This window comes from Monodon monoceros, unplaced genomic scaffold (assembly GCF_005190385.1).
Source record: "Monodon monoceros isolate NGI ecotype Baffin Bay Population unplaced genomic scaffold, NGI_Narwhal_1 Super_Scaffold_6, whole genome shotgun sequence".
Classification (NCBI taxonomy): Eukaryota; Metazoa; Chordata; class Mammalia; order Artiodactyla; family Monodontidae; genus Monodon; species Monodon monoceros.
In genome coordinates, this window is record NW_021703783.1 from 90,837,651 (window position 1) to 90,861,946 (window position 24,296).

The following is a 24,296-nucleotide window of genomic DNA, read 5'->3' on the forward strand; positions in this document are numbered from 1 at the left end:
AGAGGTAACATGAGTGGCTCTCCTTGATATGTAAATATAAGGTAAGGGGAATTGTTTGAGTGCCAGACATAACTGCTGCAATATTTGGTCACTTGGGAAGCTAGTGGGCCAATCTGCATATGAAACCCAAGGCCTTTGGGAGGTAAGGGATAGATGTTACAATCCCAGGTGGACAAAGGCCCACAGCCCAGAGGCAAGGAAGCATAGCAAGGGCTCTGAAATCAAAGTACACTACATCAAAGGAAGAGGGAGCCTTGCTGGTGACCAGGGCTCCACACAAAGACCTCCTAGTCGGGGAGGTCCTATGCCCTACTCAGTAAGATAAGGTAGGTGCTGTGATGTCAGTTTCAAAAAAAAAAGACATGGCTCTTGGAGTGACAGCAGGCACTTCAGGCAATGGAAACACCATGAGCAAAGAAAAGAAGGAACTGGGACACTCTCCCGTTTTGCCCCCAAAGCCACCTCTTTTGGGTGGAGCTCCAGGCCCTGAATACATCCCCACATTTATGCTGGGCCCCACCCAGTTGGACAGAGCCCCAAACGTCTGGATCAGGAATTAGTTAGGTCTGGATTCAAACTCAAGTTCTTATACTTCCTGGCTGGGTGACTTTGGAAAGTCACTTTACCTCTCTGAGCCTTCACTCATTTATTTCTTCAACGTGCGTTTATTGAAGGCTTACTATGTACAGAGCACTGCTCTAGGTACAGGACGTGAAGTGGTCAGCAAGATAGACAAGGTTCTACCTTCATGAAATTTACATTCTGGTTGAAGACTGACACTGAATAATAAGCAAATACATAAGCAAGATAATATCCTATGGGAATATTAAAGTAGTATAAAAACGAATATCAGAGGTGGGGGCTCCTTTAGCCAGGGCTGTCAGGAAAGACGTCTCTGAGGCAGGGACATCTGAGCTCACCTGAAAGATGAGAAAGAGCCAGGCAGTGAACAGAAGAGGAAACAGCAAGTGCAAAGGACCTGTGGCAGGAATGAGCTTGGTGTGTTTGAGGAACAGTAAGAAGGGCAGTGTGGCTGAAGAGTAGTGGTGAGGGGAGAGAGACGGGAGGTGAGGCTGCAGCGCTGGGTAGAGGCCAGATGGCTTAGGGTCCTGTACGCCAAAGAGAGGAGTACAGTTTATATTCTAAATGCAAAGGGAAACCTTTGAGGGCGTTAAGCCAGAGGGTGGGAGAGTGTGAAACAATCTGATCTTTGTTTCGAGAAGAACATTGGTGTGCAAAGAAAGCCTTTAGGGGCAAAGTGAAGAAGTTATCAGGAGCCCTCCGCCATTGTCCAGGTGAGTTGATGGTCCCTGGATCAGGTGGTAGGACTGGGGGTGGCCAGAGGTGGTCAGATGCAGGGTGGTGTTGGAGGTGGAGCCAGCCTGACTCATGAAGTGAAGAGGAAGGAGAAAGGGATGCAGCAAGGCTCCTAGGTCTGGGCTTGAACAGCTGATGTGGGAGAGACTGGAGGTGTGGGTTGCTGAGGTAGGGTTAATGCTCAGGAGTTGGATTTTGGCCGTGCAGGGTATGCAGGCCCCATCTGGTACCCACGTGGAGGCGTTGAGTGGGCAGTTGGATACAGTCTGAAACTCAGAGAAGCTGTTCGTTCTGGAAATACAAATTTGGAGCTCCTGAGCCTATAGATGGCATTTAAAACCACGAGACTAGATGAGATCATCAAGGCAGAGGGTGTAGGTCGAAAGGAGGCCCAGAACTGTCGACTGTAAAATGAGACAAATGACACCTTCATCCGAGCGGCTCTAGTGAGGTGTCACGTGAACGCCCCTAGCCGCGCTCTAACTGGGATTGAAAATTCTGGGGGCGGGACCTGGGTGTGGGCGGGGTCTTCCGGGGCGGAGTTGGCCGGGGGCGGGGCTGAGGAGCTGGGAGGGCGCTGCGGGGCCGGGGGGGGGGGGGGCGGCCGGGGAGGTGACGTCACCGCATGACTGAGTTTTTATGAATGAAAGGAATCCTATGAGTGAGTAATTCCGGGAAGCTCGCCTTACAACTCCGCGCGGCCCCCTGCGCTTCCCGCCCCACAACAAAACTCGGCGCGTCGCTCCCAGGAGCTGGGCTCGGAGCGACCCGCGGTCGGGACCTGAGGGGAGACTGACCAGGGCGCGGGCCGGGACAGCAGCTCGGAAGGCAGCGGGACCCGCGAGTGCCAGGGACGCCAGGCGAAGCAGGCCGAGAGGCGGGTGAGTGTCGCTGGTCCTGGACCGGGACGGGCGCGCGGGACCCGGAGGCGGCAGGGTCTCCGCACCCCGGGAACGTGCCTGGGGCAGGGCACCGGGGCTCACTCGGTCGGTGCTCCCGTGGATCCCTCGCCGGGACGACTGGCTTGAGGAGTTGGTGGGGGGGGGGAAGGGCAGAGGTCCGGCGGGGCCGAGACGCGGCCGAAGCAAGCTTGGCGGGGTGCGGGGGTTATGGGCCGCATTTGGGGGGCGCAGGCCGAGAGGCGGCGAAGCCAGGCAGGAAGGGACAGCGCGGGCTGGCGAGCGTCAGCGTCCGCCCAGGCGGGGCCGGGAGCGGTGTGTGAAAGTACGTGACTCGGTGAGAACAGTCCCTGGACCGGTGCCCGCGGGCCGTGCGTGCGCGGTTTGTTTACGTCCGAGGGCGGCCGTGCGTGTGTGTTCCCTGGCCACCTTCCTGGGTATGCCGTCAGGTGCGTGCTTGCGCCGTGTACCTTGGGGAGTGTGCGTGTGTGTGAGTGTGTGTGTGTGTGTGTGTCCGCGCGCTCCCAGGAGGATAAGGACCCTGGCGCCTGTGTACCAGCGGAGCGTACCTCGGAGAGAGAGTGACCACAGGAATAAACATGGAATAGGGACGCAGCTAGAGAAGCGCCCCAGTCCATAGTCACAAGGGGTCCGGGAATTCTCTCCCGGGTTGTCTCCTCTCCACCAGCCGGCGGCGTTCAGGCCCTTGCTCTCCCCGGAGTTTCCCAGGACCGCAGCCATGTGACCCGCGGTGTTTGTCCCCCGCCCAGAGCCGGCGCCTTCAGCCACAGGGTGGGGCGAAATATCAAAGATCCCACCGGGCTCGTCTGGGCGACGAGGTGAGGGGGCCACCCCTGGCCCCAGCGCCCTAGTGGGTCTGGCAACAAAGTAGGCTGGGGTCCAGGTCCTTGTCCCCAGGTTTTCTGGCTAGCTGGGGGAAGACAGACTCTCCCCTCAGGACTCTCCTTCATCCCCAGGGTTGCCCAACCCTTCAGTCTCAGGAGAAACAGGAAGAGCCAGAAAAACCCACGGCAAAAGTCGGAGGTAGGAAGGGATACCACGCTTCCTCTGGGTGGTCTGGGTTCTAGAGGTTGTACCTGCTGGGTCAGGGAGGGTGAGAACCCAAGGTTGGGGTGGAGCTGGTTTCTGCACACCTGGTGGTTTCAGTTCACAGGTGGGACTAGTCAGACAGACCTATGGATGACTGGACCTGAGGAGATAGTTGAGGGCCTGGGCCAGGCATGGAAAATAAGCAGTGGGACTGCTGGTCTTGGTGCATGAGGGGGTAATGCGTGAGGGGTGGGGCCCCCAACCTCGCCCCGCCCCCTCCCCATCAGCCCCCTGCTGAGGGAGGCTGAGGGGTGGGCTGGGGGTTAGGGATTCCTTGGTCCTATTCTGCCCTCCCTGTCCTCCCACCCACAAGGCTACAGAATCATGGGGGTTGGGAGGAGGGCATTGAGCTTGATTAGATTACCTTTTTTAAAAAAAATTAATTTACTTTATTTATTTATTTTTGGCTGCATTGGGTCTTCGTTGCTGCATGTGGGCTTTCTCTAGTTGCAGCGAGGGGGGGGGCTGCTCTTCGTTGCCGTGCGTGGGCTTCTCATTGCAGTGGCTTCTCTTGTTGCAGAGCACAGGCTCAAGGCACATGGGCTCAGTAGTTGTGGCTCCCAGGCTCTAGAGCGCAGGCTCAGTAGTTGTGGTGCACGGGCTTAGTTGCTCCGCGGCATGTAGGATCTTCCCGGACCAGGGATCAAACCTGTGTCCCCTGCATCGGCAGGCGGATTCTTAACCACTGAGCCACCAGGGAAGTCCGGTCAGATAAACTTTTAACTTTGAATCTTTGAGCAGCTACCACAGCTGGGAACTTCCATGTCCCCATCTGCAACAGGAACTAGGTAACATCCAAGGTGGTAGGATGGGAGTAGAATGGGGGAGGTATGGCAGCCTGCACACACAGACTAATTTCCAGGGGAACTGTGGGAGAGAAAGCAGAGCTGACCACCCCAGGCTGAGGCCAAGGGTGTCCAGAAGTGTGTGGGGTCCAAGTAAGGGAGGCGGCTGCCAGGAGCACAGGAATCAAGCAGGCCCATCCTCAAAGCTGGGCAAGAAACATCCCTGCATAGGGCTAGGGACCAGGGGGGTGGGGGGCAAGAGGGAATGGCTGGTTGACTCAGTCATAGATGGAAAGCTAGTACTGAGAGGTTTAACCTCCCATGGAACCACCCCTGGGCCTTCAGTAGGGTCCAGGACCCAATGTCGGCTCCCTTGGCCTCTATGCCTCCCTCAGTCCTAACACTTTTAGCCTGCATTGCCATGGAGCCCATCAAGGCCTAGATGCTGGGGATAACATGGTGAACAAATCAGATCCAAAGCCTGCCCTCTGGGAGCTTACAGTCAAGGAAGGGAGATGAAGTTGAAGGAAGAGCCACTAACCTAAATGTAAAACCACAGCTGAGATGGGTGGTATGAGGGGGAAGTCACTGTGGTTAGAAAGTATATAACAGAGCTCTGACTTAGCCAGGGCAATCAAGGAAGGCTTCCCTGAGGAGGTGACCAGTCAGCCAGGTTGTCAGTTCAAGTGATGATCATCTATGAATGCCTTGAGGGCAGGGGCTTTGATTCAACTTTGGGTCTAAGGAAGCCCAGCACTGATCCTGGCACCTACAGGGTAGGTGCTTCTTGGGTGTTTGCTGATTGAATGAATGAATGAGCACTGGGTCAGTATTCTGGTAGAACTCCACAACACCTAGAGAAAAAGCCCTGGGAACCCCAGGGAAGCAAGAAGCCTGGGTATGGGCTGTAGGATTCTTGAAGCAGTTTCTCCAAAGCGAGCAGATACTTCAGGGTCCAGGTGACATCCTCCCCCGACCCCCCTCCACACACACCCCGTGTGACCCTCTGGGAAAAGTGCAGAGATGGTAGAGTTTACTGGGTGCTCATTCATTTATTGTCAGCCTGAGGATCCTGGAAGAGAGTGGGGAGAGGACATAGTGGAGGCCCAAAGGGCTGGAAGGGAGGCTGGCGTCCTAGGGTTTTGAAATGGGCCGAACATGATCAGGTTTATAGGTTTGTGTCAGTCATGCTCCCTCTGACAGCTCTTGGGGGAGGATAGATGGTGGGGTCAGAGGTGGAGGCAGGCACAACTAGAGGCCGGTGAGGAGGTGGCTTTGGTCATGGTTCAGCTGAAAGAGGAAGTGGTCCCTGGCTATGCAAGTGGAGCAGAGGGAGGGTTGAGGCTGAGAGTCTCTGAGTTTGTGTTCTCATGCCCCTGCCCCCAAGAAGCCTTCCCTGATTTCCTTTCCCTTCCTCCAGGGTCTCTACTCTGCTAGTGGTCTTGGAGCTCCATTCTGGGCCAGAATCTGACACTCTAAACTCTGAGACTGTCAGTGCTAGGAGGTACCTTAGGCTTGGTGGTTTGGCGTGTTGGGCCCAGAGAGAGGGAGTGGCGTACCTGAAGTCACACAGCGGGTGTGAGCAGGTGGTAGAACCTGAGCTGGACCCCCAGGCTCCCACTTCCCAGCTGGGTTCTCCCAGCTTTGCTCCCCTTCCAGCAGGGAGGAGGCTCCACCAGTGCTGGCTGCCAAGGCCCAGGAAAACACATTTTTTCCCTCTGTCCTCACAGAGGAAGCAAAATGGCTCAGCAGTCAGCGAGGAGCCCATGCCAGCGGGTGGGCCGTCTACTAGGGGGCCGGGGATGTGGCTGCTGACAGGGCAGGGCAGCTGTCAATCCCCCAAGAGTAAGTTCATTCTCCAGGCCTCCAAGGGAATGTTAGGAACCCGCAGACCCCAGAGGTCAGCTCTGCAGGCCTCAAGAAGAAAAAGGGAAGAAGCAGGGCTGGGGGCGTGGGGGAAGTGCGGTGACTGGCAATGAAGAAAGAGCCCTGAGCTGGGGGTCGGGACTCCTGGGTTCCAGCCCACCACTGCCACCAAACAGCTGCCCTGTTGCTTCAGTTACAGAACAAGGAGGTTGGAACAGCTGCTGTCTCAGGTCCCAGGTCTACCGGACTGGCCGAGGCAGCCTGGTGGAGGACCCTGGCCCCTTGGCTGACAGCCCAGCAGCCCCTGGCCTGAAGTTGGAGGCTGAAAGCCTGAGGTTATCAGAAAGGTCCCCCTTCTTGTGACTTTCCCTCTGTGGTTGCCTGACTTTGCCGAGCTAGGACATTCCTGCGCAAACATAGGTGCCTCAGCTGACATCCAGCATGTGCTTGAGGCTGCTGAGGCTAGGTCAGGAGGAGGAAGATGAAAGGAGGGAAGAACAGGTTGAAAGCTTCCCTAGGGCCCCAAAGTACTTAGAATCACAGCCAGCAGAGGGAGTGGGGCCTTCAGCCATTAGATAGAAGAGGGCATGGCCAACAGTTTCCTCTTGGGCCTAATCTGGAGGGCTGTGTTGACGAGGATTCTGAGGTTGTGTCCAACCTCAGTGGGAAAAAGTGCTGTGATTGATTACTGATGTCTGTGATAGGAGTGGAGGGAGGGGTGATGGTGAGATAAACCAACCACCTGCCACTTCTGATCTTGTCTAAGCCTCTTGTATTTCACACGCTAATACTATGATGATTGTCCCCACCTTATAAGTGAGGAAGCCAAGGTCCAGAGAGGAAAAATGACGTATCTGAGGGGACATGCGTCCCAAGTTCTGCGTCAGCTATAGCACCCTGTGCTCAGCACCCAGCAGGCTCTTAGTTAACCTAAGTCAGGAGAGGCTTCCCCTCTCCCATTAGGCTCTCCGTGTAGCCCAGACTGCCTGGGTGTCGCCTAACACCCCAGCTCCCTGAACAACCGGCCAGGGGGCCTGGATATCTGTATGTCATTTGCATATCCCTAGCAGACCCAATACAAATCCTAGCACATCAGAGCTGGGCAGCCTCGTAGACTGGCAAGTCCTCCGCTTCACAGGGTTGGGGAAACAGGGCCCAGAGAGGGTGCCCTGTAAGGGCCACACTGGGAGGAGACACATGGCTCAATGTGGCCTCAGTCCCAGGATCCACCCCGTTAGCTGTGTGACCCTGGACTACTCTATTGACGTCTCTGGCCTCACAGGGTTGTTGGGAGAACTGGGGTGATGATGGTGTGAAAGGGATCAGGATTCAGTCCTGGGGCCTTTACAGGTGTTCAGAATTCCTCCTGATTTGGGGGGAGGCAGCCATTCACCGGCTGTGTGACTTCAGGCAAGAGATGCCCTTCTCTTGTCTCCACCTCCCCCTGGGTGAAGTGAGGAGGCAGGGGCCAGACGGTCTCTCAGGACTTTTCCTGTGTGGCTCTGGCCAGCCGGAGCTGCCAAATCAAAGCGAGGTCCCAGGAACTGCTACAGGCCCAACCCCTCCTGGACAGACTCAGCAATTCTAATAACCACCCAGGTGCTCACTGACCTCTCCGGTTTGTACCACTTAGTTCCACCAAAACCCTGCGAGGCAGGTATTGTTTGCATCCTACAGATGGGAAAGTGGAGACCCAGAGAGGTGGAGTGGCTTGCCCACAGTCACACAGCCTGGAGAAAAGAGAGATGGGACTCAAACCCAGGCTTTACCCTTAATCCCATGTTCCTCTCCCATACCCCACCTGGGAGCCAGTCATGAGGATAGAATCCCTTCTGCTCCCTTCCCATCCTCCTGGTGTCTGTGTACCATCCCTGCCATGCAGAAGCCAGGAGGCAGATGGAAAGCAGGAAGAATCGGAGGTAGGGCCAGGAGGTTTGTCTCTCGATGGTATTCAGCGGGGCTTGGGCTTGGCATTCGGTTCAGACTCTGACAAGCTGGGTGACGGACAGTGTCATAGACCCATCCACACTTCACCGGTGCCTGCTCCCTGCCAGCCCCTGTGCTGGCAGCCTCAGCACCCAAAGCTGCCTGGGCCTGGTTCTTGCCTGTGGAGCTCCCTGTCTGGTAGGGAGTCAAGGAAACAGACCATTACAACGTAGGGGAGAACTGCTGGGGTGGGTGGTGTTGAACAAGTCCTAGGAGACTGGGAGGGCTTCCTGGAGGAAGAGATGTCTACGTCCAGGGCAGAAGGCTGAATAGTAGGAGTCTGCCAGATAAAGTGGGGGTGGGGGGAGAAGTGTCACAAGGTTTGGGGTGGCCCAAAGGCAAGAAAGCATAGGGTGAGAGGAAGTGTAAGCAATTCTGGGACTTCCCTAGTGGCACAGTGGTTAAGACTCCGTGCTCCCAATGCAAGGGGCCCAGGTTCGATCCCTGGTCATGGAACTAGATCCCACATGCATGCCACAACTAAGGAGCCCACGTGCCGCAACTAAGGAGCTTGCCTGCCGCAACTAAGCCCCAGCACAACCAAATGAATAAATTAAATAACTAAATATTAAAAAAAAAAAGAAAGAAAGAAATTCCTTGTGGCTGGAGTGCAGAATGGAGGCGGGCAGTAGTGGGAAATGAGTCTGGGGTGCCTGTGGGTTAGTAAATGGGGTTATGTGATATGGCACAAGGAGTGGTTTAGCTGGATAGTTAGACCTCTTTGAACAGGTGGCACTGAGCAAAGACCTAAATGATGAAGAGTCTATGGGGAGATAACAGGGAAGAGAACAGTAAAGAGAACAGCAAAGGCCCTGAGGCTGGAATGAACCACTCAGTGAGGCCACTGTGGCTGGACCACTGGGGCAGAGGAAAGTGGTATGAGATGAGTTCTAAGACAGCAGGGGCCTTGAATGCCAAGGTAGTGTGTTTGGGTTTTATTCCAAGTGGGAAAAAAAACTGACCTTGGCCTCCTGTCTCCCCTAGGTCTCAGCCCAGAGGGCACCTTCTGCAAACATGTCTGTGGATCCCTTATCCAGCAAAGCCCTGAAGGTGAGAAGGCAGCCCTTATTGTCTCTGGTCCTCCCCTCCCTCCCTGCCCCCGCTGAGCTCCCATCCCAACTTCCCCTCTGGAATCCCCAAGAGTGGCTCAGCACTCGTGAAGCCACTGAAAGGGCCCCGGGCTGGGAACCAAGAGGCCAGGGCTCTGGCCACAGGCTGTGTGCCCCGAGGCAAGTCACTTCCCTCTCTGGACCTGCTTCCCCATCGGAACAACGTTCCCTGGGCTGTAGGACTTCAAAGGTGCTTTCCTGGGTTTCTCCGGCTGAGTCCAGGCCCGGTCGCTGGGTTAGAATCCGGGCTGAGCTCTGGGGTGGCTCCTATTGTGTTCAGATCCCGGTTTGGCCCGGTTTCCCCTTTCGGGATTACTGCTCCCCTTCCGAGTCTTGGAGCAAGTCCAGCCACCACCTCAGTGCCCCTGGCGGTGAAGGGGGAATACTACCGGTGGAGGGGGAGCCGTCCCCAGCACCTGCTGCGCGCCAGGTCCAGAGCTCTGGGCCCGCAGGTCGCACTGTGACCCTGGGCCTCAGTTTCCCCATGCGCCCGACCTGCTGCCCGCAGATCAAGCGCGAGCTGAGCGAGAACACGCCGCACCTGTCCGACGAGGCGCTGATGGGGCTGTCGGTGCGCGAGCTGAACCGGCACCTGCGCGGGCTCTCAGCCGAGGAGGTGACGCGGCTCAAGCAGCGGCGCCGCACACTCAAGAACCGCGGCTACGCAGCCAGCTGCCGCGTGAAGCGCGTGTGCCAGAAAGAGGAGCTGCAGAAGCAGAAGTCGGAGCTGGAGCGCGAGGTGGACAAGCTGGCGCGCGAGAACGCCGCCATGCGCTTGGAGCTCGACGCGCTGCGCGGCAAGTGCGAGGCGCTGCAGGGCTTCGCCCGCTCCGTGGCCGCCGCCCGCGGGCCCGCCGCGCTGGTGGCTCCGGCCAGCGTCATCACCATCGTCAAGTCAGCCCCGAGCCCCGGCCCCGCCCCCGGCCCGGGCCCCGCCCCCGGCCCCGCCGCCTGCTCCTAGTGGCCGCCGAGCCCCGCTCGCTCCGCCCACGCCCATTCTCCAAACCACAGGCCCCTCTGACCCCAGCTGCCTTCCCTAAGTGCCTAAGCGCAGTCTCTGTCTCCAAGTGCCATATCTCTGCAGCCACCAGCCCCCCTGGTGAACACACACGTTCCCTCCCCAGAGCCTGTCTTCCTCCTGCGGCCCCTGAAACTGGGACCTAATGGCCCTGGGGAGGGGCAACGGTGATGAGATAGGAGGTAGGTGGGGTCGGGGTCTGGGGTTTCCTCTGGTAGAAAATTTCAGACTTCTTAGTTTGGGAGGAGGGGATACAGAGCGGATTAGAGAAGGGCCATCGAGGGGAAGACGGCCACCCCTCATTTTGTAACAGCTCAGCTTGTGCCATCAGCCCCTCCCCACCCGCCAGGGATACAGGACTAGGCTTGGCCCGGTATGGGTCTTGTGGGGCTGTCTAGCTGGGAAGCTGATGCTCCCGCCTCCACCTTGCACCCGGATGCCTGGCCTTCCAAAGCTGGAAGACTCATTAGAAATCACCTAGTGAAGCCCACTTAACAGATGAGAAAACAGGCCTCTATCGGACGTGCCCAAGGCCACATATGCTTAGTGGTTGAGCTGGAACCCTGTCTTCCCACGCTGCCCTGAGATTCCAGCCATGGTTGTCAGGGGGACAGCGGCCAGGGCCTGAACAGGTGGTGAAAGGGCCTCCGTGGCCTGGGAGATGGCTCTCTGTGAGTCAGGTGAAGAGAAGTAGAGGGAGAGAGAAGGTGATGCAGATGGAAGAGAGGGAAGGAGCTGGCCAGGCTCAACCCTGGGCTCTCCCTGCAGCCAGGGAGCTGGCCAGCCAAAGAGAAAGGGGACCAAGGAGGTGACCACTGTGGCGGTGGGGAGATGAGAAGACAGATCCTATGGTTCTGCAGCCTGGGATAGGGGTCCTTAAAGGGAAGGGTCCCACCTGTCCACCCTGTGGGATGGGGGCTGACCACTGCCATTGATCGCCATTCTCTTGGGAAGCCCGGCCCGAGCCTCCCCCCGCCTGCCCGCCCCCAACTATACAGCTGCTCCTCCCTGCTGTTTATTTATTGCACGAATCTAAGTTATTCTCCCCAGCCAGAGCCCAGCGCCCACTGCCCGGGAAAAGTGGTGTGTGGCCCTGAGCTGGACTTTATATTTTATATCTGCAAATAAATCACATTTTATCTTATACTTAGGAGAAGCCGGATGGCAAAAACAACCAAAAAATGTTTTTTAAAAATAATTGCCCGGCTCCCGGAATTTATTTATTTTTCTGACTTACAGTAAGCGAGTTATCCGCCTTCTGTATTTTGTAGACTTTCTGAATAAAGTCAAGTTCTCTTTTTCCACAGTTTAGAAGTGTATGTCCTGGTCTATGTTTTTTTGGGGGGGGGTTCTGAATGAGGGGCCCAAGAGGGGGTTCTGCTTTCAACCCCAGACAGGCCCCTCTGCTGGGTGGGAAGTTTAGCCCCAATTTGCAGAGGAAGGAATTGTGCCCCATCACTAGCTCTTGCACCCAGGCTTGGTGCGGGGGCAGGTTAGGTGGAGGTGGAACCGGGCAGGGTGGTGCCCAAACATCTGTCCTTCCATCTGGTTGCCTGGGGCCAAGGAGCTTCCCTGGGGAAGGCAGAGCCAGGAGGATAATGATATGGGGGGTTAAATTCCCTGGGCATCCCTTCAGCAAATAAACAGCCCCACCCAGGGAGGAAAATTCCCCGATTGAAGAGTAATCTTTCCAGCCTTTCACATTGAGGTCAGATTTTATACAGCCAAGTAAAAAACATTCTCCTCTTGTTCCAAAAGGCACTGAGAAGCAGGGAGAGAAGTAGCTTCCTCAACCCCCGCCTGCGGGCCTGAAGCACAACGCTGTGTCTCATCCTAGGCCCCAAACTCCCTGTAATTCAACCCAATCTGCTAGCCCAATGGGGTGTTCTGTGGTCTGTGGGTCAGGGAGATCGAGGTGCGTTTTTCTTTAGCTGTATGACCTTTGATGACTTATTTCACTTCTTGCAGCCTCGGTTTACCCATGTGTACAACTAAGGTACTCTAAGGGCGTAGGTGTGACAAGCACTGGGAACCTGAGGGGCTGCAAGCTTTAACACGCAGTGAAGTTTACCCAGCGCACCTGAGAGCGGTGAGGAGGATTTCTGCGCGGCTGGGTACAGAGGGATGGCGGGGCTGGGAGAAGGCTGCTCCTGTCGAAGGCGCAGGATCTGAGAGCTGGGGAAGGGCCAAACCACATGGTTTGGGTTGGTCCACAGGCCTTTCTCCCCTCACAGGTTGGGGCCCAGGATCCTGATCCAGAGACGCTGAGCTCAGGCCGGCAGAAAGGGCAGCAGGAAGCTGTCAGGGGGACGAGTGGAGGTTGGCTGGGCAGGGAATTGCCCCCACCCACGCTGCATTCCTGAGTGCCCCCGTCAGCCAGGCCAGGCCCCAGGAAGGCATGCGGCGGTGGTAGGAAGGTGCCAGGTGTCTGGCACATGCCCACTGCCCCACAGGCCCTGCTCCAGGCCTCCTTACCCCTGGGGGAAGGCGCCTTGGGTCCCAGGGTGGAGGGTGGGCCCAGGGAGGCAGGAAGATAGCCTGGGAGGCATGAGGACCCTGGGAAATCTCTTCCAACCCCTGGGAGACACCTGCAGGAATGGGGCTGCCAGAGTATGGGCCCCCCTATCTGGTTGACCAAACTGGGTACGAGCTATCAACCCACTGTGCACGCCAGCCCTGTGGGGTGTTGAGGAGGGTGGACCCCTAGTGACCAAGGCTGCCACCATGTCCCACTGGCCAGGGGAGGGGGAGACACTTTGTCCAACAGGGGCCTGGACCCCAACCTCAGTCTCTGGCAATGGGAATCGCCCCATCACCTACACCTACACCCGGAAGGAAGGGGGTTTCCTAGGACACCCTTGTCCACAACCACTAAACTCACCCCCAAACACATACGAGGGAGCCGAAGAAGAGGAAGGAAAAAGCCTTACCCACAGGCAGAGATTTCAATACAATCTATATTATCTCATATATATATTTCTTTCTCACTGTATTTGCTCACTTCTGTCACGCATTTAAAATGTCACAGAGACCAAAATAGAGCGGCTTTCTGGTGGAACTCATGGCAGTCACACACGAGATACAAAACTAGGGGACTCTGTCTTCTCATACATCATACAATTAATTTTTCAAGTATTTTTTATGTACAAAGAGCTACTCTATTGGGGAAAAAAAATAACAAAAAAATAAAAAATAAAAAGGCAGATTACACATCCTAGGAAGGAGGGGTGGAGTGGTCGGGCACGCGTTCCCAGCCCCCAGCCCCCCAGGGGCTGCTAGCTCCCTGCCACGGAGCCCTGCATCCGCCATGCCAGCGGGCAGGTAGCAGGGTAGGCAAAGACCAGTGGGGCAGGGAGTCAGCAGCACACTTTGGCCTGGAAGGAGAATCAGAGAAACAGGTTCATGAAAGCAGATGGTGGGGGTAGATAGAGGTCCTCCTGGGACGGGTTGCCTCCTGCGTAGCCTGCCACCACTGGCCAGGCCCACCAGGGGCCTGAGAGCTGGTCTCCGGCACCAGACATGCAGGCCTCTGTGCCTGCCACCTGCAGAGCTGGCTTGGTCACTGAAGGAGGCCGGGGGACACTACTGTGATGGAACCCCCCTCCCGACCTCGGCACAGTTCAGTCCAAGAGTGGCCAGAAGGAGAGATGCCACAGCGAAGTTCTGCGCCCACAGGGCAAGGCCCTTCTCCCCCGCTCTGCCCCCTCCTCCAGGCTGTTGCAGCCCAAACCCACGTGCTCTCCGGGTTTCAAGTGACAGAACGCTCTGCCTGTATGAATGTGCATTGTGTCCCATCACAAGGCTCTTCCGAAGACAGTGGCCAGTGTAAGGCCGGCCTGCCTGGGGGCTGGGGCCCCGGGAGGCTCCATGATATGGGCGTGGAGGTGGGGGAGGGGGAGGGGACTGGTGGTCCTGGCCACCCGAGGCCTGTCCAAGGGCGCTTGGCCCAGCACTGCAGGATCCTCTGAGCGCCAGCAGCTTAACAGGGGGCCCCCAGGGAGTGTCTGGGACAGGCTGAGGGCCTAGTGAGGGGGAGCTTTCATATGTGACTAAGGCACAGAAGAGATGGGCCTTGGGGCCAGATGAGGCAGGACACCAGGCCCTGTTTGGATACGGGGCCAGAGAGAGGAGTCTCCCATCTCCTGGCTCCCCGCCACATGCCCCATCCCTCCCTCCTCCCTCCCGGAGTCCTCTGGAAGCTGGAAGCTGGTCTGAAATGTGGAGACCAGACCCTCCCCAGGAAACAGGAGGGAGCAGCCCCAGGGAGAGAGACCAGGATCCAGCAGAGGTGCTGACTGCTCAGCCTGGGAAGGAGGGGTGGGAACCCCTGACCCTTTGAGTAGCTGGGAAGCAAGGGCTCTACCCAAAATGCTCTCAAGAGGAAAGACCGCAAGTGGGAGGGCAGTGTGGGCGGCTGGCTGTCTTCAGCAGGCCAGGAGGAAGGGGCATGAGGCAGGCAGAAGGTGCAGCCACAGAGAGATCACTCAGGAGCCCAGATGCACCTGAGCACCCTTCTGAGGTGGGACCCATGGCTCTTGGTGTCTGGCTCTGATCCCTGCAGCATGCCAGTTAGGCCTGGGTCAGGAGGAAGGTCCACAGAGAGCATCCGTTCCCTCCTCCCTCCTCCTGCCCAGGGTGAGGCTAATCTAGCATCAGACAGGGGGACAGGGGAGGGAGCAGGCGGGAGGGAGAGCCCGGGTCAGAGTATTGCACGGTGTTTGGGGGAGGGGCTGTACGTCTTGTGGGGGAGGGGCTGAGAAGGCTGCAGCCGCTGGTCCACAACACAAGTGTCTGGGCCTGGGCACGGCTGGTCCCAACATGCTGCTGCCAAAGGACGAGCTGCAGGGGCATGAGAGTCGCTCCCACTGTCCGGTGCCCGTCGTCCAGGCAGTAGAGCCTTGGCCTTGTATAAACATTCCTGAAGGCTCCTGGGTGAGCCTGGGCCATCCTCTGGGCAGACAGCATCTGGCTGTTCCTCTTGAAGCGATATGTGTTTCTGGTCCAATAAATTAAAGGGCACTGCCGAAGCTGTGGCAGCCTGCCTCCCAGCCTGGATGTGAGGCTGGAGGAGGGGCACACCCTGCCCTGGGCCAAGGTCCCAGTCCTTCCCCGCCAGCAGCCGCACCTAGAACTCGTCATCAGAGCTGAGCAGGAGAGTCTTCTCGTTGTCCCGGGCGCCAGTGAGGCTGTGGGAGCGCGAGAGGCCGTGGGCACCCCCGCGCCAGGTGGGCCCGGGCTCCAGGGTGGACTGCTGCGTGTACTGCTGGTAGGCGGGCGAGAAGTTGTGGATGGCATCCTGCACGATGTCGTGTGGGTTCATGGTCTCCTTGAGGCTGCTGGAGATGCTCTTCATGGGGGCGCAGCGGCCTGCAGGGCGGGAGGCGGGGGTGAGGGGTCCGGGCAGCGGGAGGCAAGGCAGCCTGGCCCCCTGGCCCCTGGTCCCGGGACCAAACCCCCTGCCCCAAGGCTGTGTCATCTAACCAACCCCTCCCGGGACAGAGAATGGGGTCCCGGACATGAGAAGGGACAAGCAAAGAAATGGCTCCTTTGGCAGGGTGCAGAGTGGAGCGCACCCCCGGGGAGAAGGTAAGCAGCCACTTGGGAAAGTCTGGCAGGCGGGAAGGGAGCTGGGGTGGAGACTGGCGTGCTGCAGGCGTGAGCCCGAGCACCCTGGGGAGGCCAAGACAAGCTCCGCGCCAACTGGAGACAGGGAGTGGAGGGGAGGGGCCCAGGCTCCACGGCACTGGCCCAGGCCCCTCTCGCCTGTGGGGTGCTCCCCTTCACTCTGGGGAGTGGACCAGGGACCCGCTCCATCAGGACAAGCCGACAGGGGCCTGGACCCACAACAGAGCAGACATCTTGGCTCTGACAGGGCAGGGGCCACCTGCCTTGAGGTGCTTCCTCGTAATTCCCTAACAAATCATCCCCAAGGTTCTGTGGGGGCAGAAATGGCCCAGGCCCCCAAACCGAGATGGAAGGGGTGAGCCCGACTCTGGTCCCAGGTCTTGAGACTCAAACTTGCATGCTCTTTTCCCCTTCACACTCTCTGCCACGGAACAGAACTAACTCTCCAATTCCCCACTAACAGGCGCCGTGCCCCCAGACAGTGCAGGGCATGTTCCAGGACAATGGGAGACCAGGACGGAAACAGGAAAGCTCTACAGAGGGCAGCCCTTGGAGGCGAGTGCTCTGGGCTCTGCCGCCCAGGGGTGCCTGGGGGGGAGGAGGCGGGGACACAGCGAAGGAGCTTGGGAGACACACATGCTGGTGACAGGGACCAGGACTGACGTGCAGGACAGACGTGCAGACTGAGAGCAGAACCTACCGTAAGGGCCGTATGTCGGCACTGCCCGCGGCCAAACCCGGGGCAAAAGCGGGGCAGGGGGAGGGGGAGAGGAGCCAGAGAAACAGAGAAGACAAGAGACAGCTGAGTGAACACCTCGTGCCCACCACCGAGGCCGGCACCGCACCACGCACCCTGCCCGCCCCGCCCCAGGCCCTGCCGGCACCCAGGCAGCCCGCTGCCCCCTGGGGGCCTGGGGGGCGTGTCCACCTAGGAGACTCCTCCTTCGAGGCTCACGCTTTCTTCTGGTGGGGGACAAAGAGTGGACCCCCAGAACGCTGGTCGGAGTTCCACCTCTGCACTGAAGTAGGGACCGCCCACCCCACTTCTCCTCAGGCTTAGCTAGAACTGCTGAGCCCGTGTCGCCTGCTTTACAAACCTCACAACACTCCACAGACGGGACACGGAGGAGGGGGCAGGTGACGTGTACTGACCACACCACGGCTTTGCACCCAACCCTGACGGGCTGAGAGGGGCCAGGCGCCGCGGTTAGTGGGTGGACAACCGGCCTGGGACCAGCACAGTGGTGGACAAGGGCTCTCAGCACCTTGGCTGGGCTGGGCTGGGCTGGCATCCCCGCTACAGCTGGATGCCTGACAACGCTGTTTCTGGCTGGAGCTGGATGTGTCTGTGGGCTGTGGACGGGAAGACAGCCCAGGCAACCGCGGAGAGCCTCTGCAGGGCCACTAGTGCAGAAGTGCCAGCTTGAACCATGTTAAACCTCAAGGGTGTAGAAAGGGTTCTTGGCCACGGCCTCAGACTCCTGGCATAAGGGTGACGTTCCCAAGGGCAGAGGGTGTCAGGACCAGGTCGAAGGGACATCGCCCTCAACACTGGGAGGGTGTCAGCCAGATCCTTCCAACTGGGGGCCTGGTGGGAAGCAGGTGGGATGCTGGCCGGCAGCGATGAGCCCTGGCCAGTACAGCGCCCAGCACTAAGTGTAGAATGCAAACCAGAAAAAGTACCTAGAGTGCCCAGGCAGCAAGTGTCAGGTGCCCGAGTCGCGAGGCCTGGAGGGTGATTCAGTCCACATGCTTCCAGCAGCCTCGGGTATTTTAAGGCCTCTTCCCAACCAGGGAAAGAACAAGGCAGGTAGGGCGAGAGGTGGGGGGCCCGAAGAGCCCTGCACAGGCCAGGCCAGGACAGTGCTTCTACACTCCTCTCAGCACGCCGCTCCCGGAGCCCGAGGTGGGCACAGGTGGTGGGCCTGGGCAAGTGGGTCCTGCTTTCAGCCCCACGGGCAGGGAGCTGGCAGCAGCCAAACCCCGGGGTGGATGTGTCAGACCAGGAGGCTTCCTCCTCCCCAGGCCCCGCCCCCCCACGGGGTGAGTCAGTTCAGGCATCCCGAGCCTCCTCTTCCTCCGCCCCCATGAGCATCCCCTCTCTGCCCAGCAGCAGCCAGAGGTAGCCCCCAGCCCCTGCTTCTCCAGCCAGCAAGTTAGAATCACCTGGGGATCTGTCAGCACATCCTGCCAGGCCCAAACCCAGGCCAATTATGCAGAAGCTCCGAGGGTGGGGCCTGGACAGCATGGACTTCTAAGACTCTCCAGGGCATCTTAATATACAACCGGGGTTGCCAGCTGCTGTTCTAACAAAGTGAAGATTAGCAGGTGTAAAAAGAAAGCTGTTAAAAGCTATTACCATCTGAGTCTGTTTCTTAGAAGGGATCAGGTTAAAAAAAAAAAAAGCTTTAGAGACAAGGGAATTACAGGACAAAATGGATAACAGTGTTCGATGTCAGGAACCCTTAGGAACTTGCTTATTCTAGGGTCTCTGTCCTGACCTTCCCATGGGGATATTGTGCTATATCATCTCCATACTCCAGATCTGCTGCAAGAGACAGGTGGGTGTAGCTTCCAGGACCAGTCCCTGACCCTGACACCTTGTGACAGGGGACAGGGGAGCCTGGACCTCTGTGGCCCCTTTCCTACACCTGGGATCCCTGACCTGACCCATCAACACCTGAAGGACCCTGGGAGGCAGGGGGGGCCCTGGGGCGGGGCCGGGAAGCACCCCTCCTACTGGGGGGTGGACTCCAGGACGCCGGCTCATACCTTGTGCGTCCAGCCTCTTGTCAGCATAGACCTTGTAGGTGAAGGCGTGCCGCAGGGCCAGAGCTGCAAAGAACATCTCCACACAGATGATGAAGTCCTGGTAGCCAGCAGCCACGGTGCCCTCACCCACCGACACGCGGGCCGAGTGGATCTTGGGGATGGCCCCACACTTCTCCAGGATGGCCAGGAGCATGCCTGGAAGGGGAGGTGTGGAAGCGGAGGCATGGGCGTCTGGTCCCAGACTGGATGCCCTTCCCCATCTCCCTTCTTCCTTATAGCCCCCCAAATGCCACACTCCCCAGGGAGGTTGGAAGCAGGGTCCACAGTTACCCCTGTTGGGCAGGGATGCAGACACAAGCCAAGGCCTCAGGGAAACCACACTCCCCAGGTCCTGGCTGGACACCACCTGGATTGGATCCCCCTGTCCAGGAAGCAGTCCCGCCCACGGTCATGGCTCCTGTGAAAGAGCCCTGAGGGCCCAGACATCACATCCCACAGGTGCTCAGTGGACAGAGGTCCCTTTGAGCTCCAGGCCAGGATCGCCTAGGGACAGCCCCATGGCCTGGGCCCTCGGGGCACTGGGGACGGTGGGCAGGAGGAAGAGGACAAGGCTTAGGGGACAGAGGGGCACAGGCCAGCCTCACAGGGGCTGGGAGGAGGCTCACCTTGCCAGAAGGAGAGAAAGATGACAGACTTGACCATGAAGAACTTGAGGACGGGGCTGTAAGGGCTGAGCAGCTCCCGAGTGGCAAAGTAGAAAAGGAAGAGGGCGTACAGGGCCAGGCTGACGGAGATGTTGTAGATGATGGTCACGTAGAGGTAGCCACTGGTGACGCTGTGGGAACGGGGAGCATTCTCTGGCTTGAACTGACCCTTGTGCAGGACAAGGGGCCTCCTTCCCCCCTTTGCCCTGCCCACATGCCACTCTGCACAGCTCTCAGCAATGCTCCCCGAGCCATCAAAGGGAGGGGACGGGTGATCAAAGCGGTCCAAACACTGCGGGGAGTGCAAGGGTGAGCACCTGCAGGACAGGCCAGCCCTGCCACCTGCAGCTCCGGTGCCCACGCTCCTGGTGGAGGACTCCAGGTGTCCTCAGGGGCGGGGCCTCAGACTGATGGTCGGAGGGACACGAAGCTCAGCTTTGCTCTTTGCGCTTGAGCCAAGTGACGTCCCCTGTGAGCCTCTGTTTGCTCACCGGCCCTTGGGGGCTGTCGTGTAGGGTACAGGGAGTGTGTCTGAAGTGCGTGCAAGCTCAGGGCCACGTGGGCCACGTGGTCACTTTCACTAACCCCCCGCAGTCTTGTGTGTGCGTCAGTTCACACAGGAGAGGAGGCTCGAGACGGGCCCCTCAGGGCTCTGGCCCTCTGGCCCCCTGCCCTGGGATGGTCACTGTCCCTTCTTGCTCTCCCCGGCCCGCCGGCACCACTCTGCAGCCTGAAGGTGACAGATACTGAGGGCTCACTCTGGTGCCAGAGGCGGCGCCAAGTGCGATGGCACCACTGCCAGGCTCCGTCCTCACAATTCAGGGCTGCAGCAGGAGGGAGGAGGCCGGGGTCAGGCTTGGCCTCCACTCAGAGGATGGACACGGGGGTGGGGCAATCTGAGGCCAGGGCATGAGCCTCGGGGCAGGGCCGCCCACTCCCCCCCACCCGCGCAGTGGGGGGACCCACTGCTTACTCAAAGTCACCGTCTCGGTACTTGCCGAAGGCCTGGAGGACCACGGTGCTGACAGCCATGAGCGGCTTCACCACGCAGAACTGCAGGGTGGCCTGTTGCAGAGAGAAGGTCAAGAGTCAAGGATAAGCACAGAAACCACGGAAGAAGCAGCTCCTCTGGCCAGCTGGGCCTGGGCTGGATGCCAGGGGATGGGGGCGGCCCAACCTCTTGCCCCTGGGGGAACTGCTGTCAGGAGGGGAAGGCAGAATACACGAGACAGTAACAGGGCGATGCAGCTGCGTGAGAAGACAAGAGGGTGTGAAGGAAGAATGGCAGAGACGCCGGAGACAGAGATTCCACCAGAGGAGGGGCCACCGTGAATGTGCCAGGGACGGGGGAACGGGCAGAGGGAGCAGCTCATGCCAGGAGCATGAGCTCGGCCCAGGGGCAGAGAGCGGACAAGTGCAAGGGGTTAAGTGCTGGTGAGGGGCGGCAGCAGGGAGGTGGCCCCAGAGAGCAGAGGCAGGTGAGGGTCTCCTTGTCTGCCCCGGGTCTGGCTCCCTGCCCCATGCTCTAGGCCTGGGTCCAGGGTTTCTGTCAAGCTGGGGTCTTACTGGGGATGGAGATGACCCCACAGGAGCACAAAAGAGGAAGCAGCCTGAAGCCCAAGGTCCGGAGTCCCTGCAGGCGTCTGAATTCTGGCCTTTTGCCAACTACCGCTGCGGAAGCCCGAGTGGGCGGTCGCCCAGCCTCCGAGTGGTTGCTCACGGTAGATGGTTGTAACCAGCCCCGTGTTGCACGGTCGCTGTGCGGGGACTGGAGAACAAGACCGCACGGGGTGTCCTTGGAGGTCTCCCACTTCTGAGCACTCAGCAGAGGTCTCTGCCACGGAAAGAATCCCTCAGCCAGGTTTCCACAAGTCCCTACAGAGGCGCCAGTAAACGCCAGAGGTACCCTCGGCGCCCATAAAATCACTAGAAGCACGATTCTCTTGAAACCAAATAAGTCTAAGCCACAAGGCCCCTTCTGTGGAGATGGGAGTCATTTAACAAGGCTAAGCTAGTGTGGCTCCAAATGGGACAAGGACCCCGGAGCAGAGAAAGTAACCTGTGGAACCCACAGTTTCTGTCCCGAAAGAGGCTCGAGTGCAGTTTGCAGGGGAGCCCGGGGCGGCCTGAGCCGTGTGGCTGCCAGGAGGAGAGGCGTGTGTGACGGGGGCTTGAGGGGCGATGCTGCGGTCGGCAAACCCCGCAAAACTCCCCTGCCCCCCACCCCCTAGAGGAAGCGGGACCAGCACGCTTTGGGGAAAGGGAGGATCAGCAGCGTGTCCCAAGCGAGCCCTGCGAGCCTGCCGATAGGCCGGTGCTGCCCCGGGTCAGCTCACTTGGGGCCCACGACAGCCCCGTGACTTATAAGTACTGTCGGCATTCTCAGGGTACAGATGAGGAAACTGAGGCACAGAGAAGCTGAAGTGGCAGAAGAGGCAAACTCTCCAGGAGACTCAGACCCGGGCGCCGGCACTGCTGACAAAGCTGCGGTGTCCTCTCTCACGTGGGAAAGGGGGGAGGAGGCTTCTTCAGTTCTTTCCTTTTACTACCTGACCCTGCCACTTCCAGGAACAGCAGTGGAACATCAAAGCCCACAGGGCTGGGGAATAATGTGCAACAAGGCAACCCAGCTAGTGATCTGGGGTCAAAACTTCATACACAACATCACCAACAAAGAAGGCGGTGAGTCACAGCTGGGCCAGCGCTGGTAAACAATGGCTCTGACAGGCCCCACCCTGAACCCAGGACAGTCTGAACTCCTTCCCTGCAGGTCCTGTGGGGAGGTTTTGAATTTAGAAACACCCTAGGGAAGGAGGATCTGGAAGCAGAACTGCAGACTGGGCCGTCCAGGCAGTGCTTTGTGGGTGCGTCTGCACTGCGGGCACGGCCCCGCCCAAAAGGGAGCAGAAAGGCCAGTCCTCCCGCAGGTCACGGTGATGGGCCGTGGGTTTCATTTCCCCTCGTGACGACGCTGCATGATGCTGGACGGGCTGACAGGCCCTGTGGAGCCCCAGAGGAGACTAAATCGAGGTCACGCCAGCTGGGCGTGGTGCCTGACTGCCTCCCGGGCAAGGGACAGCGGGCTCTGAGCCAGGGCTGTGTTAAGGGCTTTCCCTCACCTGTTCCTCAAACCATCCCTTGAGGTGAGTATCATTACACTCATCTCACAGAAGAGGAAACCAAGGTTCAGAGAGGTTTCGTACTTTATCCAAAGTCACACAGTCACAGGAGAGGCTGGAATTCAAACTCAGATGGTCAGACACCCAGACCCGTGCACTTAAGCACAACACCACACTGCCTCCACCCAGGCCACTCGAGGCCACTGGGGCGGCAGCTCTGGAAGCTGGAAGCTGCTAGACTGCCTGACAAGTGGGAAATGGGGGAAGGGACCAGAGGCTGCTCAGACCTGTTTTGTCATGTTCTTTAATGCAGAAACCCTCCTGGCCTCTAGCCGCAGCTAATCAGAAGTTTCTGAACTGAGATTCTAGAATCGCCATGCACTTCCTCAGACACTCACACGCCACAACTTGGTCAAAGTGAGCAGGAGTCTGGGACCACTTCCTGCCCAGGGCTGCATCGGGCACTCCTGGGAGACCTGTTGCTTCCCCTCTGAGCACACCCCACCCATGCAGGTGCATCCCTAACTGCTCAGGGAGTGGGTGCTGGGGCTTGGGGTGCCTCACAGGAAATGGGAACCCTGCAGGTGGGCCCTATGCCCGTCTTTGTCCCTATGTCAACCAGGGGCAGCACGGCCCCTGCAGCTGCTACTCCAGGGCACAGACCCAGGCTCCTGGTGCCTGGCCTGCAACTCTTGACCAGGGCAGCTGCTGGGGGTACCCACCTGCTTGCAGAACCGCAGAAATCCGATGGAGTAAGTCTTTCCCCAGAGGCAGCATGTGCCATACATACAGCTGGACCTGGAAGAGACAAGCAGAGAAGGGGTTGGTGAGCAAAGAGCCAGACTCAGGAAGGCAGGGCTGGGGGAGGCCGCCCTCACCCTCCTGCAGATCCAGACAAGCTGGGGTAGGGCGGGGTAGGGTGAGGATGGGGCTTGGATCCTGGGCAGTCTTTGAGCACAAGGCCAAGCACAGGGAGAGAAGCAGGAGAGTGTTTGCATATACAGTAGGGTATATGCAGGAGCGGGGAGACACTGACCTTGGGATAACAAACCAACTTAAAAGGCACTGAATGTAAAAAACTACAAGAGGGAGAAACAGGCAAACAGGAAAGGACAGGAAGAGAGAGAAGGAGAAAGAGCCAGACAGGCCCTCCTAAGAGTTCCAATGAATGGCCTCGCTCAGGAAGTGTGGGAGAGGCAGAGGTCAAGGTCACGGGCAGAGATGGTCTGTGTGACCGGCTGACGCCAGGAGAGCTCGGAGAACGTCAGGCCCGGGAAACAGGGTGGTGTGGGGGGGCTCTGGGGGGACTTCATACTCACTCGATGGGCTTCCCTCTGATCTCTGACATGATGGAACTTTCCCCCCCAAGGTATTCATAGCACAGGCTCAGGAAATTATAGATGACCAAGGCTGTGAAAACAATGTCCAGAGAAAAACCACTCAAATCAACAGGATGGATAAACAGATGGTGGAATTCTAAACAGCAACGAAAGTGAAAGAACCACAGTCACAGGCAGCAACGGGGAGGGAACCTCAGGGACGTAAGAATCCGCAGTGAATATTCCATTTGTAATCAAAGTCAGTCACGGCTAAATCATGCTGTTCAGGGAGGCGCACACACACTGCTGGTCACACCACAAAGAAAGGCAAGAAAGTCATTAGCACCAAATCCAGGGCCGTGTGGGAAGCTGTGGGAGGGGAGCTCGGGACGGGGTGCTGGGGGCTTGAGGAGCTGGCAGTGTGCGTGGTCTGGGTTTCGGCTTTACAGTTAGTTATTAGCTTTATGCACTTTTCTGTTTGTGTGTCACAGATCACAATTTTATGACAAAGCAACAATAAAACTTTCTCCAGAGGGATCTCAGGAGAAATTCTCAGCAAGAATGAGATAGAACCCCTTATGCATTCAGCAGCGTGTAGCGGCATCTCAGTGAGCACAGCATGACAAGCTGTAACAAAACCTATGAGAGGCGCACAAAATACAGTGCA

The 24,296-nt window shown here is 58.3% G+C and overlaps 2 protein-coding genes across 5 annotated transcripts in view; one reads left to right on the forward strand and one right to left on the reverse strand.

Moving 5' to 3' along the window:
• The first annotated feature begins 1,988 nt into the window (after nt 1-1,988).
• Nucleotides 1,989-11,396, forward strand: MAFF (MAF bZIP transcription factor F). 2 transcript variants are annotated; one of them, XM_029205623.1, is made up of 3 exons: nt 1,989-2,198; nt 8,948-9,013; nt 9,581-11,396. In XM_029205623.1, exons 2-3 carry the CDS (start codon nt 8,978-8,980, stop codon nt 10,031-10,033), a joined length of 489 nt encoding a protein of 162 aa, XP_029061456.1. In that variant the 5' UTR covers nt 1,989-2,198; nt 8,948-8,977; the 3' UTR covers nt 10,034-11,396. The 2 variants fall into 2 exon arrangements, with proteins under 2 accessions (XP_029061456.1, XP_029061457.1); XM_029205624.1 differs by lacking the exon at nt 1,989-2,198 and adding an exon at nt 3,207-3,260 and having other exon boundaries at nt 9,581-10,033.
• A 1,633-nt stretch (nt 11,397-13,029) lies between these two features.
• Nucleotides 13,030-24,296, reverse strand: part of TMEM184B (transmembrane protein 184B) — a 48,926-nt gene continuing 37,659 nt past the window's right edge. For 2 of the 3 annotated variants that reach the window (XM_029205021.1, XM_029205022.1), the window contains 6 exons: nt 23,630-23,720; nt 23,033-23,108; nt 20,165-20,256; nt 19,153-19,322; nt 18,488-18,682; nt 13,058-15,457 (listed from right to left, as the gene is read on the reverse strand). In XM_029205021.1, coding sequence (XP_029060854.1) covers nt 15,216-15,457; nt 18,488-18,682; nt 19,153-19,322; nt 20,165-20,256; nt 23,033-23,108; nt 23,630-23,720 — 866 coding nt within the window. In that variant the 3' untranslated portion in view covers nt 13,058-15,215. Of the gene's footprint in view, nt 15,458-18,487; nt 18,683-19,152; nt 19,323-20,164; nt 20,257-23,032; nt 23,109-23,629; nt 23,721-24,296 lie in introns of all 3 variants that reach the window. The other variant, XM_029205020.1, reaches the window with a different exon arrangement.